The sequence below is a fragment of the Eretmochelys imbricata genome, chromosome 21 (assembly GCF_965152235.1).
Source record: "Eretmochelys imbricata isolate rEreImb1 chromosome 21, rEreImb1.hap1, whole genome shotgun sequence".
NCBI lineage: Eukaryota > Metazoa > Chordata > Testudines > Cheloniidae > Eretmochelys > Eretmochelys imbricata.
Genome location: NC_135592.1, coordinates 3,344,878 through 3,361,258, shown reverse-complemented (window position 1 = coordinate 3,361,258; position 16,381 = coordinate 3,344,878). Strand labels below are relative to the sequence as shown.

At 43.8% G+C, this 16,381-nt stretch overlaps 1 protein-coding gene across 6 annotated transcripts in view; it reads left to right on the top strand.

The window, feature by feature from the left end:
- RAP1A (RAP1A, member of RAS oncogene family) overlaps positions 1-6,016 on the top strand; it is a 68,097-nt gene extending 62,081 nt beyond the window's left edge. For all 6 annotated transcript variants that reach the window (XM_077839161.1, XM_077839160.1, XM_077839159.1 and 3 more), the window contains 2 exons: positions 1,723-1,839; positions 4,029-6,016. In XM_077839161.1, coding sequence (XP_077695287.1) covers positions 1,723-1,809 — 87 coding nt within the window. In that variant the 3' untranslated portion in view covers positions 1,810-1,839; positions 4,029-6,016. The remainder of the gene's footprint in view (positions 1-1,722; positions 1,840-4,028) is intronic.
- The last annotated feature ends 10,365 nt before the right edge of the window (positions 6,017-16,381 follow it).

The window sequence follows — 16,381 nt, the reverse complement described above, 5'->3', positions numbered from 1 at the left end:
TTTTCTGGCTAATATTGGATTTGATGCTCTTTAAATGTATTAAAATATGGAGGCGAGAGGGATTAAATTCCTTTTGCCATTATCTGAAAATGGGCTGTTAAACCTTGCATGTACACAGAAAACTTCTGAGCATCTTCTTTGAAAAGATGATGCTGAACATACTCATTAGCAGATCTTCAAAGTTCACCTTTTCTGGTGGCTTATATTACTCTTACATTTAGCTGACTCTTCGAGGGAATGTCATTCCTTTGCTGCGATCTTCTATGCAGACATTTAGCAATAATCTTTCACGTCCACTAAAAACACCTAACAGTGTGAGCCTAGATTTTTCCAATGTGACTTCTGATTGTTGGGTACCTCCATTTTTGCCTGCCTAGCTAGATTTATTAGGCGGCTTCTTTTTCAGAGTGGGGGTGTGGGGGGGGGGCTCAGCACTTTCAGAAATTCAGGCTTTTTTAAAGATGTTTCAATTGGGCACCAAAAATCTTGGTCCCTGGCTTATAAATACTTTACTGGAAGCTACTTGTCACTTGCAGGGGAAAGGCTGGTTAAATACTGTTAACATATTTTATTTTTAAAGCTTGACCATGATGCTGGCTTTATCGTTTAATTTAAAACCAGTTGACTATGTTTCAGTGCTTTAAAGGAGATAATATCAGGAAAATATTTCATTTCCAGATACTGCGGTTCATTTCTACAGATATTTTTTTTTTGTCTTTAAAGCTCCTTGGAATCAGCAGGCATTTGTGAGTCATCAGCCATATCGGAAAAGGAAAAAATAAACAATGAGTTGGGTGGGGGTTTCCGAGGGGATAAAGAATCCTCTTTGATACTGTGAGATAGCTCTGCAGGGATGTTTGGAGCTAGTTTTTCCATGAATAAGCTGCTAAGTATCATTGTAGGCAGAGCAAACTGTAGCAAAGGAGTTAACAAGAAATGCACTCATACAGCAATAAGGAGACACTGAGACTGGTGCCTTCTGGGGAAGTTTTCAGTGCACGGCAGCTATCTGTTGCTCTTTCATGCTAATTTGATTAGCCAAGTCTGGGGTTCCCCACGATTTTGGGACAGAGAAGAGGGATGATGTAAGTCACCAGATAGCCCCAACGTGTACTGCAAAAGCAGAACTTGAAAAAGGCAGATCTCCCACAGAGCAGATTGAAGGAAGGTTTTAGGAGACGAGGCAGGAACTTGAGGGCCAGATGCTCCAATATGATGAAGCTGCTTTATGCTGTGGCATTGGTGTAATGTTGCCCTGAAGCCATATTAATCAGCCCCGGGAGGGTAGCTCCTATCTAAAGATGATCCTCAGGAGTGTTGGGCCTCTTTCCGCTTCCTGCTCAGCTTCCAAGAGGGAATGGTGCAAGAGTCAGGATACCCCTGCCTTAAGTTGATCTTCAGCTTCTTTTGGCCGTTTGCTGCCTGGTATCAGTTACTGCAAGCCCTGTGCTGCTCTGACATGGAGCAGGGGGACCTGCCTGCACTAGGAGCAGAGGAGGCAAAGGTGAGCTTTAAGTCACTCTTGCACCCCCTGTGCTCACCCAAGTTGACACTGAATGTTCTGCTCCTTAACTTTTGTAATGAGAAACAAGCTTTAATTCCAGAACTTAAGTTTTCAGCCACCAAGGAAACGTACCAACTTGCCAACCAGCCTAGTTAGCCTCCTCTGCAATTCAAGTGTTGTGTGACTCGTGGTTTGCTAAACATTCCTTTCTCTTTCAGATCTTTTATGACCTGGTCAGACAGATAAATAGAAAAACACCAGTGGAAAAGAAGAAGCCTAAAAAAAAGTCATGTCTGCTGCTTTAAGACCCACCTCACGCAGCAGCTCTGAGCCAGGTGAGAGGCCAGGAAGAGCCAGAGCCCTCTGGTTGCCCTCTTCTCCCCTGCTGAAATCCAGTGGCCTTCCTGTGGCTTCTGGGCTGGCTGCCGCTGTTGCGCAGCCTGAGGGGATATACGGACAATCACAAATTGAGGTGGGAGAGGCAGGAGTTTGAATGGCAAAGAAATGAAAAGTTGCCCACCAAAAAAATACCGTGGTTGGACACGTGCCATAAATAATCTTCCTGCGTATCTCGGCAGGATGCTCTGTGCTACAATCATTGGTATAAAGTGCTCCTGAAAGGAGACCATCCTTCCTTACGCTTTATGTTTTGGACAGAAACATGCCTGTGCTCCTACACAGAGACTGGCGTGACACAGCTTCCAGGCACTATACCCTTAAGGCTACTGGTGGTGGTTGTACACATGCTACTTTGTAAATCTCCCCCTCCAGTCCAGAAACTACTTTGATTCTGCAGGAGAGCCATCTTCAGAAAACAAGAAAATCGTACATTGTTGTTGATGCAATGCAGAGCGCCCTCTGTCTCAGGACCCCAGAAAAGCAGATGCTCTTGTGTACCGTGCGAGCTATGGTAGCCCAGCCCAGCTAGATTAAAAGAGTTAGAGACAGCATTAAGTGGACATAGTCAGCTGCTGCTCTGGGCTTTCAGTTCCTTAAAGTTGCCTTAAACTTTACCAACAACGTATTTTGCTTTTCCCCCCTAATCTATCAATAGATGCATGTTTTGCAACTCTGCTAACGTTGTACAGGTAGAGTTTATCTGGAGAAGCAGTGTATCGGTTGGTCCTGCAGCAGCCATGTATCTTTGGGGAAAAATTAACTCCCAAAAGATTTCTAAGATGACTTGTTTAATTTCTGAAGATTGCATGAATCAGTGGTCCTCTGCCCAGCCATTGTGTCCTGGGTCTCTCTAATCTCTATAACTATCATGTACTTAGTTCATGAAACGTAAACATGTTTCGTCTTTAAATAGCTTTCAGATTGGTCAGAGTTGGAGCAGTCACCTGAATACCTTGCTGGTTCCTAGTGGTTTGGGGCTTTATGCAGTTTACCTTTATCCTTTCCTAGTGATTTGCAGGCTGGACCCTAATGCTTTACAAGTAAAGAGGGGAAAGAAATATGGTTTAAAAAAATCAATAGCATGGTACAAATAGTACCAGACACCTCTCCCCTTTACTGTACCTCAGGCTATGGATTTGAATTTAGCCAGTGTATCATCAGCCAAGCAGACTCCATTCTTAACACACCTACCTCGTGACATTTAGAAGAGGTGCCATCTGCTGGTCTGTCAGTACTAGAAGTCATTTGCTGCTGGTCCTTAATGGCAGCAGCTAGTATCCTTTTCATTGGCACAAATGGAACACTGTGATAGGTTACGTGGTGTAGCAAGTGTGTTTCGCTTGCAACTTTTGGAGTAAAGTGAGTATACACGCAGACTACATGCTGCTGATAAATTACTGGTAAAAATGTGGATATGCAGTTTTGTTGATGAATTGCTAGTAGTTTTGTGTTAATGGAAATGGTTAAGTCTGAGACAGATATTCAAAATATCAGATTCTCTGCTGTGCTTGCCATTGTTTGTGAGCCTCGTCTTAATTAATTTGTTTAATCGATTTGTTACAACCCAAGCTTTCAAGAGCGGCTTTAATGAGGTCACTAACTCATTATCCATTTAAAGAAAACCATAAGGGATTTCCAGTCAGCCATTTTGTTAATGAAATAACACCACAGCAATGCCATTTTTTGCATTCCTGATTTCCAGCATTAGTGAATGGATACAAGCCAGATGAGTTGGAATACTGTAGCCTCAGATGAAATGCAGACCATGTTGCCATGACAGTAGTACCCAGGTGTTCCAATCAGGAGAGGGGCTTCATGGCACTGCACTGTGGACACACACAATAAAAATCTCGGTCCCAAAGAGTTAAGTCTCTAAAGAATCCAATTTTTTCTCTTCCTCTACTTCTAAATGCATATGGAGAAGTTACAGTGGAAACAAATCACAATGATGAAGTGAAATAACCCCTTTTTGTCAGAATGCTGTCCATTGTGGTATATGTTTGTTCTCAGCTTTTCCTTCTGTGGCCAATTGTTAGCAATGATCTTTGGGCCTTTGTTTAAGATCTTTCATCTCTATGACGATTTAAGAAAGACCCTAACTTTTTTTTCCTTTTACAAATCGTAGATTGCAGGAATGAAGAACTGTTGCCCAGTTGGAAAGTGCCAGCATTCCAGATGTCAAAAAATGACAAAGTAACAACATATCTGAAGAGGCTTCTCCTGTTTTTATATATTATGTGAAGAATTTAGATCTTATAATGGTTTGCACAAGGTCCCTGGAAAAAGAAATTGCTCTGTGTATATCTTTTGGAAATTAAGACAATAGTATTTCTCCTTTGCAATAGCAGTTAACAGATGTGAAAATAAATATAATTGACTCTAGTTGATAATTATACAAAAGAGCATGGATGCATTTCAAATGTTAGATATTGCTACTATAATTAAAATTATTTCATATTGACCTTTTTATCATCATCCTTCCCCATCAAGCGCTAAAAATGTTCAACCATTATACTTTATATCTATTACTATATAGATATATACTATATGAATTTTCCCTTTGAACTCACTGCAGCAAATAACTTTTTGAATCATTGACTTCATTTTATATTTAAAAGTTATGGAATATCATTATTTTCATTCTGCCATTATATTCTAATTAAAAATGTTTGTGCATAATGCTTTGGAAAAATGGGTCTTTTATAGGAAAAAACTGGGATAACTGATTTCTATGGCTTTCAAAGCAAAAATATATAATATACTAAACCAACTCTAATATTGCTTTTGTGTTTTACTGTCACAGATTAAATTACAAAGCTTTTATGAATGATTAAATTTTAGTACATTTTAATTTTGTTTGTGCGTTTTTGTTAGTTTTCAGGTTTTGGTTTTCATAAAGAAATGTTTTGTGAATTCCTTCCTGCTACTGCAGTAGTTAAAGTCTTCTGTTATACTAAACCGCAAGCACACAGTGGTTATGCTAATGACCTGTCTCCACACTGGCCCTTGTTGATGTATTAAATCAGACTACACAGTAAAGACCATCAGGTTGCTTTTAAATATTTTGTAAATTCGCTTGAATATTTAAAGATTGTATTCTGCTGAAAATATCCCTCTGTATAATTATTTTTGTATGTAAAAAAATTAGTTTAATACTGTATCAAGGTCTATGATCTTTCAGTCTGACATGATCGTGTATTTCACTGAGGGAATCTTTGTTTTAATATTGTTAAGCTGCAGGGCAGGAGCCCAAGAATGAAGTTATGTGCAACATCTCAAGTGAATCTGTGGACTGGAGAACTGATTTTGAGTAAATGTAATTGCACAGAAGCTACCACCAGCTATTACTTTTTTAGGCAAAACTCACAGCGAATATTAGTATCGAAGAGATTGGTGAACTTGGTCTGATGAGTACAGCGAGCTGAATGTGTTTAACTTAAAACCTCCCAGTTTCACAAAATTCAGGATATGGGGAGTGGAGAGACCTATTTGTATTTGTCAAACTCACTCTTGTTTGTGTACTAGCAAAAAAATAACAGCCTTCTGTTATTGATATCGGGCGTGATTTCCCCACTTCAGATCTACCCTGCCGAAATTCCATCGACTTTGGTGACTTACTCCTGCTTTGCCCCAGAGTAGGTCAGAAGAGAATAAGGTCGTATCTCCGCTGTTGTGACCATGGAGTAAATTCAAGCAATCCTGTAGGTCCAAAAGAACAAAATAGGAAATCCAAAACTGCATTGTAGCTAAAAGATTGTTCAGGAATCGATATGCAATTTTACTGGAAACCAGGAACTTCCTTAGACATGTTTTCAAAAAGGTGTGGTGGTGGTGCAGCTGCTGAATTATGTGGAGATCCTAGTTCTAAATGCAGCTCCGAGAAGACTGAATGAAAGAATTTGAATGAGAACGATACGGCAAATGTGTCTGCGCTCATCAGTTACTAGGAAAAAGTTTAGTTGCTTAGCTGCGTCCCTTCACTGACTTGAATATGCACTTCTGTCTCTAGAAGGACCAGAAACGTGGTCCCTGGAGGTTAGTCAATATCTTTACTAAATGTAAAATTATTTTTAATAATGATTTTAGTAATAAAGTAACTGCTGATGATGGTTACAGATGTCTGTGGTATAAAAATGGAAATCTAATCTTAACTGTCTAATTAACTGAGCCACTAGGTGGTGCTGTAGTAATACAGCTATCGTGGTCCCAAACATTTCATTAAAAAGGGAAATATCTTTTTTTCCTAAACAAACTAGCGCACTCTTTACAACAACCTAGCCAAAGCGCCCTGCTTCATGTGAAACAGTTGGGTGTGGTCCGCATGAGGATGGGAGCCTGCCAAGACAAATCCAGGTGCTGCAGGAGGTGGTATTATGAACTTGGTGGTGTTTTTCCCCTCTCACTTAGTAAACTTAGAACATCATCCTTTAGTCCACAGTTTCAAAACATTAACTAATTGGCTGAGCAAGGTGTAACACAACATGATGGCATTCTGTCACATGACACGTGTGGAACATCCCATCCAACCCACTCATTGGTTCAAATCAGAGCACCCCGAAAGCCTGATGGACAGGAGAAGCATGCATACACACACACAGTGCTGCTCACAGAAGAATGTATCTACTGGCCCCTGCTGCTGTCCTCACATATCAGAGGCATCAGCTTAATTTACTGCTTGGGAATGTTGTATGTAGCCTGGACTCTTAACAAAAATACAGGGACAGTTTGGAGGGGGTGGGGGTAAAGCAGTAGGGGAACCAGAGATGTGCAGAGAGACTGGGGATGAGTTTGTGGGACAGAGCTCCAGGCAGGGGGGAAAATGGGTGACAGAAGAATGCAGGGAGTCCCTGTGGGTGCTAAACGTGTGAACTGCTACACATAGGATCATTAGGTCCTATGATTGTGTCCCCTGAATAGATATGTGGACAGAGTTGGCAATGGGCTTTGTTGCAAGGATAGGTTCCTGGGTTAGTGTTTTTGTTGTGTGGTGTGTGGTTGCTGGTATTTGCTTCAGGTCGGGGGGCTGTCTGTAGGCAAGGACTGGCCTGTCTCCCAAGATCTGTGAGAGTGAGGGATCGTCCTTCAGGATAGGTTGTAGATCCTTGATGATGCGTTGGAGAGGTTTTAGTTGGGGGCTGAAGGTGACGGCTAGTGAAGTTCTGTTACTTTCTTTGTTGGGCCTGTCCTGGAGTAGGTGACTTCTGAGAACTCTTCTGGCTCTGTCAATCTGTTTCTTCACTTCAGCAGGTGGGTATAGTAGTTTTAGGAACGCTTGATAGAGATCTTGTAGGTGTTTGTCTCTGTCTGAGGGATTGGAGCAAATGCGGTTGTATTGTAGAGCTTGGCTGTAGACAATGGATCGTGTGGTGTGCTCAGGGTGAAAGCTGGAGGCATGTAGGTAGGCATAGTGGTCAGTAGGTTTCCGGTATAGGGTGGTGGTTATGTGGCCATCGCTTATTAGCACCGTAGTGTCCAGTAAGTGGATCTCTTGTGTGGACTGGTCCAGGCTGAGATTGTTGGTGGGATGGAAATTGTTGAAATCATGGTGGAATTCCTCAAGGGCTTCTTTTCCATGGGTCCAGATGATGAAGATGTCATCAATATAGCGCAAGTAGAGTAGGGGCATTAGGGGACGAGAGCTGAGGAAGCGTTGTTCTAAGTCCGCCATAAAAATGTTGGCATACTGTAGGGCCATGCGGGTACCCATAGCAGTGCCGCTGATTTGAAGGTATACATTGTCCCCAAATGTGAAATAGTTATGGGTGAGGACAAAGTCACAAAGTTCAGCCACCAGGTTTGCTGTGACATTATCGGGGATACTGTTCCTGATGGCTTGTAGTCCATCTTTATGTGGAATGTTGGTGTAGAGGGCTTCTGTGTCCATAGTGGCCAGGATGTTGTTTTCTGGAAGATCACCGATGGATTGTAGTTTCCTCAGGAAGTCAGTCGTGTCTCGAAGATAGCTAGGAGTACATATTTCTCTGCATATTTCTCATTTTACCACTGGGTGACACTGTTTGAAAACAGCTTTGCATGATGCATAGTATAAGAAATCTGGTTTTTAAAAATGGGGGGTTTAATTTACTTCTCTAATTTTTTTAAAAAACTGTTTAAAATGTGAAATTAGTTCCTGTTTGAGATGAGCTAGAACTTGACATCTGAACACGTGCTGAAGCTGAACACCCTGCAATTTTGGTCCAGATTTCGTGCTCTCAGATCTATTTCCTATAAAGCAGAATCCTTTTGAAAATTCCTTGTTTATGGATGGCACACACTCCAGAATGATGCCTTGATGCACTTGCTTACTATCCTACACAAAGATCTAGTGTTCTCATTGGATAGCTTTTTTTTTTTAAAAAAGTATGACTAACGGACTTTAAACACAATAGCCCAAATTCTGCCTTGAGATACTTCTGCTCTTCACTTCAGTGGGAGCTGCATATTCTTCTTTGCAGACAGGATGTATCCTGAAGCCCATAATTTAATTTTTGTCAGTTTCAGTTAGAGTTTTTATTTCAGCATTTATCTAGAATGTTCTTGAGTAAAGATCTTCCCTAAGCACTGATTTTAAAGTATTCCTGTTCCAAACATCCAATAACACAAAATAGCATTTAGCTACTAGGGAGGGAGCACATTTAAAATTTCAGTTGAGTCTGAGGCCCTAAAGTCATCCTGGGTGTAATACCATTGACTGCAGTACAGTTACACTTTTCATGAACTGGTTCATGTTTTCTCCCACCATCTGTACAAACACTGTTCTCCAACTGAAATTAATCAGCTCACATTTATCTTTTATGTGGCTGGAGACAATGTCATCTAAGGATTCTTACATTAGTTTGATCAGCTAATATATATTACTCTAACTCCTGTCTTACTAAAAACTGAGCTGTATGTTATTGCAGATGTTGTTTTTAACCCAAATGTGCCAACAGGCTTGTGGCTGTAAGAAGAAATTATTGCATGATTATGCCTTGCGGAAAACCAAATTCTACCTGTGGCCTAACCCGCCAACTTTGAGCTGCATGGGCATTCTGGATAAGGATTTGCAAATATACCCCAGACACTTCCCTTGCTGCTTTTGATTTCTTATCTCCAGCACCACCCTAAAACTCCATGTTTAAACTGGAGAAACATTTCTAAAGGGAGGACCAAATTCTAGTTTACAGCCCGCTCTACCCCAGGGAAGTCAATGGACAGGTGTTTAGCTAAGGCTAAAAGAGCATTTGTGGTGTGTGTGACAACTGTTGTACAGTGGCAGTTTCAGCACCAATTGGGGTCATTAATTAGATTGGTCATATAAATAATCTTGCAAAACATAAGGCCTCGTCTACACTAGAAAGGGTTGGCTGATGTCGATCTCTCCAAAAACTCTCCTAGTGTAGAGACAGCTTGTAGAAGCAGTAAGAGTGCTTTTACCAGCATAGCTATTACCCATTCTCTGAACTCAGCAAGCTGTACTGCCAAAAGAGTTCAGAGTAACAGCCGTGTTAGTCTGTATTCGCAAAAAGAAAAGGAGTACTTGTGGCACCTTAGAGACTAACCAATTTATTTGAGCATGAGCTTTCGTGAGCTACAGCTCACTTCATCAGATGCATACCGTGGAAACTGCAGCAGACTTTATATATACACAGAGAATATGAAACAATACTTCCTCCCACCCCACTGTCCTGCTGGTAATAGCTTATCTAAAGTAATCTTCAGGTTAGGCCATTTCCAGCACAAATCCAGGTTTTCTCACCCTCCACCCCCCCACACAAATTCACTCTCCTGCTGGTGATAGCCCATCCAAAGTGACAATTCTTTACACAATGTGCATGATAATGAAGTTAGGCCATTTCCTGCACAAATCCAGGGGGGTGAGGGAGTGAGAGAACCTGGATTTGTGCAGGAAATGGCCTAACTTCATTATCATGCACATTGTGTAAAGAATTGTCACTTTGGATGGGCTATCACCAGCAGGAGAGTGAATTTGTGTTGGGGGGTGGAGGGTGAGAAAACCTGGATTTGTGCTGGAAATGGCCTAACCTGAAGATTACTTTAGATAAGCTATTACCAGCAGGACAGTGGGGTGGGAGGAGGTATTGTTTCATATTCTCTGTGTATATATAAAGTCTGCTGCAGTTTCCACGGTATGCATCTGATGAAGTGAGCTGTAGCTCACGAAAGCTCATGCTCAAATAAATTGGTTAGTCTCTAAGGTGCCACAAGTACTCCTTTTCTTTTTGCCAAAAGAGTGTTATGCTGGCCCAAAAGTTCTGTGCTAGGGCATTTTCTGGTATAACTACGTTGGTCAGGAATGGGGGGGGGTGGAAGTATACCCTTCCCTGACAGCTGTGCCAGCAAAACTTTTAAGTGTAGACAGGGCCGAAATGTGTGCGTGATATAGTTTTTGTTGTCTAAAAAAACCTCCACTGTGAAGTCTGCAACACAAACCCTGCCCCACAGAAATGCAGACCCTGCCATTGGCTCTCTGTGGCTGAGGCCTAGTTTACACTAGGAAGTTTCACCAGCATAGTTATGCCTGTTATGAGTGTGGAAAAAACCACGTCCCTGACCCACACAGCTCTGCCGGCAAAAGCACTAGTGTCTCAGCCCAGTTATACCAGCGGGAAAGTCCTTTTTGATAGTAGAGTTTGGGTTGGGCTACACTGAAAGGTGCCGTTGGCATGGGTGCGTATCTCCAGGGTAAGCTGTCCTAACCCCCAGCGCAGGTCGCAGCAGATGGGTGGATTACGCACACCACGCTGGGAGAACCCCTCCCGTCACTGCACTGGGTGTCGACGCTGAAGGGCTGCAGCGGCTGCTGTAGCGTCCAAGTGCGGACGGAGCCTTATTTCACTCTGGGGACTGGTTTAAGCTCCTCTTTTGCCAGAATAAGTTCTCTCCCCACTAAGGGGAAGGTGGGTGGTGTAGCTCTACCACTACATCTATAGTGGCAAACCCTTTGTAGTGTAGACAAGGCCTGAGATGACGTGAAATGCGAGGAAGTTATCCGTATAAATAGAGCAAGCTGGGTTTTAAAAATTGTTTCAATGTTAACCATCTCAGGTACTTCTGAGATTCCATGGAGGGCTACTGTGCCTGGAGAAAATGAATTTTGAAGATAGCAACGTCCCGTTAATGTTCTCTGTTTAATAAATTATTCATGCTGCACAAAGCATCCCTTGTTATCACAGAGAGATTATGTAGAAGGGCAGTGGGAAGTGCTAACAGCCAGGAAGCTCCATAAAAAGCTGTGAAATGCAACCTCCTATTGTTCTGGATGGTTTCTACAGACCACAGCCTCATACGCCTTCACCGGCCAGATGAGTTTATTAAGACTCAAGCTATTCCTTGTGAGCAATAAAATCCTTATAGTTTAAATAACACATGGAATCATCTCCCTATTGCTGTGTTTTATAGCATGCTCCAATTCAGTGAGCCCATAATATTTAATTTTTACAAGGCTGCTGATGAATGTTTCATTTAAACCCCTTTGCTTGGGTGTGCGCCAGCTTTCCCACTGGGATCGTAATTCAGGTCCCTGTTGCAAGGGCAGACAAGGGCAGACAGCTTCCCTGTTGCCCCCTATCAACTGAAGCATTGTTATGCTAATTTCAGCCAAAGCGAAATGGTTTTAAGTGACTATTTTATTCTGTGATTGAGCTATTAATGGGTGCTCCCCAGGACTGAAATCCTGAAACGCAGATTTAATGAGAAGGTAGGCACTGGGGATATTTACACAGATATGAATAGAACAAGTCACTTGCGGTGACTAGACAGCCCTGCCTTTAGTATGGAGAGGAGGGGTCTCTCTAATTATTCCCCAAAGAAACATTTAGGTGGGAAGATTTGTGGCAACAAAATTTCGAATGAGAGACGGTAGTGAGGAGATTGATGGGTCAGGTACCATCTAGTCCATATTTGGCCAATGCCAGATAAAGTACTTTTTCCCAAACTGCACAGTTAGCCTGTGGAACTCATTGCCACAGGATATACTTTAGGGGTCATACAAGGATTGGGCATTTATGGATATCAATATATAGTTATAATAAATATGAAAAGAAGAGTTTTGGAAGCAATATAAACCCTCTGGGTTTCAGGGCATAAACCAATGTCTAGCATTGGGAGTCAGGAGGAAATGTCCTCTGGGGGCATCTTATCCTACATCTACCTGTTACCGGGTTTATTTTCTCCTTCCTCTAAAGTATTTGCTGCTGGCCACTAGCAGAGACAGGATACTGGAGTAACTGGATCATGAGTAGTCTCGCAATTTCTATGGAAGATTGTTCCATATAATCAGAGCCAGTCAAAAAATGGAAGTATATTTTGTGAACAATTTTTTTGTTACCATTTTGAAAGAAAAAAAAATCTAAAATGTGGGGAAAAAAATCAGGTTTTGGCTTTCCGGTTTTTTGGGTTTTTTTCCCCCTTTTCTGGCCCACCCCCATTTTGCTGCTGAAAAGGGAAAACTAATCCCAATCCTTTCCTGGCTTCTAGGGTTGCGTCCGGTGTTTAGTTTTATGTGTAACCAATTCTACTTCCAGTCATCTTACCTACTACTCATTTGAATTTCTGTTCTTTGTTCAACTTATTTTTATTATCAATTCCCCTCGGTGCTGTGGTATCAAGCAAAGTGTGAATCCTCAGTTGAATTAACCAAATCCATGCGTACTCTGTTCCCTTGGGCTCAGTGACCCTGCTAATCACTGAGCATGTCCATTGGCGGGGGCTGGGCACGACAGGGGGATGCTTCCAGAGAGTTTGGGAAGTGCCAAGTGTTAAGGGGAAGTAAAGGCTGGCAGAGGGCTGAAGGGCTGGCAGTGCCAGGGAGCTGCCACCCAGCTCCCACAGGAAAGATTCCCTCACGCTGGAGGCAGGGAGTAACAAGGTGACGCTCAGTCCTAGGCACCCCGAGAACCATCACATTTTGGCTCTAAGTGGCGATGGTGTTGGTATCCACTGGCCTTCACCTCCCATGAGCCTGGCAGCTCATGGAAGGAGGAGGCATCCAGCCAGGGTTATTGTGCTATGGTTCACAGGGGATCTGTGGTGCCACTCTGAGGTTCTGCTTCTGCAGGCTGCGTGGTCCGGCTCGTAGGATACCAGAGTGTGAGTCAGGAGAGCTGGGTTCTTGTCTTGGCCCGGCCACTGACGTGCTAGGTGACTGGATCACTTCGCTCTGTGCCTGTTTCCCCTTCTGTCCTTTGTCCATGCACAGCATAGGGGGTGTGTGTGTGTGCAAAGCCCCACCCAGCAGAGCTCCGCTTTTAGCGGGTGCTACTGGAGTACACATAATAGTGACCCCCCGCCCCGTTACCATCTGGTTGGAGTAATCGCCAACAGCTTGGCCCCTGCGACATCCGCCTCAAAAGCCATTGAACCCCTTCAGGGCAAACGTGGTGCCAGGGTTCCTGTCCCTGGCACAGTCTGGGATCCCTCCCTCCTGGCTTTAACCCTGTGCCATAGCCAGGGTTGCTGTGCTGTCCCCGTGCACAGCGCAAAGTCTGATAACCCAGCCAGCTTGAGCCCTGGGAATCTGTCAGGCTGCGGCAGGGCAGAGCATTGTTTACCGAGACAAACAGGGAGCCCGTACGTAAGGGCAAGCAGGCTGTGAAAATGACCATGTGTTACGTTTCATTAAACTCCTGCCGCTCGCCAAAGCCAGGCTCCAGGCTGGAGGTGAGAGGTGTGTAAGGCACACGAGGCAGCGGCTTTTAGCCACTGTGGAAGGAGTGTGGGAGGGGGTTCATTGGTACCCCACATGCAGCCAGGCAGCATCACATCCTGCGCAGTGCGCAGCTCGGCCTTCGTGCTCAGCTCATCGCCCCACTGGGAGCCACGGGATGGGGAGAGATGCGGTCAGCCGCCATCTGTCTGAGCTGGAATCCCTGGTGCATTGGCAGACTGTTCTGTCTCCTCTCATTGCGCAGGGCTGTATGGGCTGATTTGTTGTTGTGGGGTTGTGCAGGAGTGCTGCGGAGAGAAGTCTATAGCCAGCCAGGGCAACCTGTCTCCAGGCCTGTCAGTCTAACAGTTTCACCATCTCGTGGGGACTGACGTGCCCAGAAGGGTGCTGCAGCTGGCCACTGGGGGCTGAGCACCCTGGGAATGCCTCGCTGGTGCACATGCTGGTTTGAGTGGCACCCTGTTAGCCACGAAAACAACAAGGAGCCCGGTGGCACCTTAAAGACTAACAGATCGATTTGGGCATAAGCTTTCGTGGGTAAAACTTCAGATGCATGGAGTGTTAGCCAGGGCCCGTTTTAAGCATCATCACGCAGTGCTGTGTGTGGGTTGCTGAGCTAAGGAATTAGGAGGCTCATGCAGATTCTGGGAGCAAAAGAGAGCGTGCGTTTCAGCAGAGCTACTAAGTGGTCTTTTTGCTCAGCGGAGCATCCCCCGGAGTTCGTCCTGAAGGCTATTAATGTAGGTTGTAGCTTCCCCTTTCATAGTGCTTCCCTACAACGCAGTGTCTTATGCAAGGGCTCCTTAATGGGCTAGGTGAGTCTTTTTTTTTTTTCTTCTTTTATTGAACTAGGCTGGGGAATGAGTGTGGAAATAGCTTTATCTTTTTTATCCTCTATTTATCCCCTGCTGGGAGCCTCAGGAGCTGGCTCCTAATAGCATCCACAGCTGCATTATTCATAGAAAAAGCCTTGAACAGGCAAACATGACAGGAACTCTGGATTTCACCCTTCTGTATCTCTACGGGCATGTATAGGGTGATGCTTGCTAATAACGTCTCCGAGCTCCTGAGGGCAGAATTGCAAGTGCTCCCACTAGCATCCCCTACAAAGTGTAAGAGCCACGTGGGTCAGATTGCGCAGAACTAATCCTAGCTCTATGGGACTCATCCCTCTGTTACAGCCAATATTCTGTCTAGTGCTGCTGCGCATGTCTGTCTTCTCTGAACTAAATGCTTGATCCACTTTAGGTTGCGCAGAAGCATTAAGTGTAGCAGAGGAACACGGGGATGGCCAGGCAGCTGGATCAGATGAGGGGCCCGTCTATCACAGTATCCTACCTCTGCCAGAGGCTTGTACCAAATGCTTCAGAGAAAGGTGCAAGGAACTTTGTAGTCAGCAATTAGGGGATAAAGACAAATACTGTGCAATAATACGATGTTATCTTTCGTCTATATCCCAAGCGCTTTGCAGGGTGAAATCATTCACAAAGAGAGAGAAAAGACATTGTCAGCTGAGATTTGACAGGAGGTGGAGAAGCAATCAGGCAAAAAGAGAGGTACAAGGAAACAGTCACTTAAAGTGGAAGCTGCAGAGGATAAGAACGGCCATACTGTGTCATACCAATGGTCCACCCAGCCCAATATCTTGTCTTCTGATGGTGGCCGTTGCCAGAGGCTTCAGAGGGTGTGAACAGAACAGAGCAATTTCAAATGATCCATCCTCTGTCTCATCCAGTCTCAGCTTCCAGCACTCAGAGGTTTAAGGACATCCAGAGTGTAGGGTCGAATCCCTGACTATCTAGGCTAATAGCCATCGATGGACCTGTTCTCCATGAACTTATCTAATTCTTTTTTGAACCCGGTTATAGTTTTCACCTTCATAAGATCTCTTGGCAATGAGTTCCACAGGTTGACTGTACAGTTTTCTTTGAATTAAAATCCTGTCCTTATTCGCTTTCTCCACCCCATTCCTGATTGAATAGCTCTCTTTCAAATACCCCTTTAGTCATCTCTTTTCTAAGCAAAACAGTCCCCGTTTTTTAATCTCTCCTCAGCTGAAAGATGTTTCATACCCTTAATCATTTTTGTTGCCCCTCTCTGTTCCTTTCCAGTTCTAATATATCTTTCTGAAATGGAGCAACCAGAACTGTATGCCGTATTCAAGATGTGGGTGTACCCTGGATTTATATAGTGGCATTGTGATATTTTCTGTCTTATTATCTATCCCTTTCCTAATGACTCTGGCAGGATTCTGGAAATGCCAGTGCTAAACAAGGGGAGGGACGTAGATAGAGAAGGAGCCTTAATTTCCATTGCTTTGCAGCATGTATTGTTGCAAAATGCTACCTCATTGGCAAAGTAGTGATTTACATCTGCTCTGCATGGGTGCCAGGGGCTATTCAAGGGCTAGGTTCTCTATTGCCCTGTACCAAGGGGTAAGCGAGAGCAAATCCATGGAATGCTTTAAAAAGAAGGGAAGGATTTGGCCCTGAATCCTGAGCTAAACAGGGCAATGACTGCACCGGGCAAGTTTTCGGACCCCTGCAAAAGGTGGCTGTAATGTTATTTTTGTAGCTTCAGCTTCACATAGCTAAAACAGTTGCCACCATGACACAAAAGTGAAGCAGGGATGTAACATGCATTGTGCATTATCGCTGGTTGCTTGAGTATCTCAAACATATAAGCTAAAATGAGAGCCTCAGGGAGCATGTTTCCAGCCAAAGTGTAATGCGAGAGAAGAGGACAAAACTGCTAAATCTCCCAGAGCCCTATAGGAGCTGGGATTCAACACTGGTGTCTTTGACATTGGT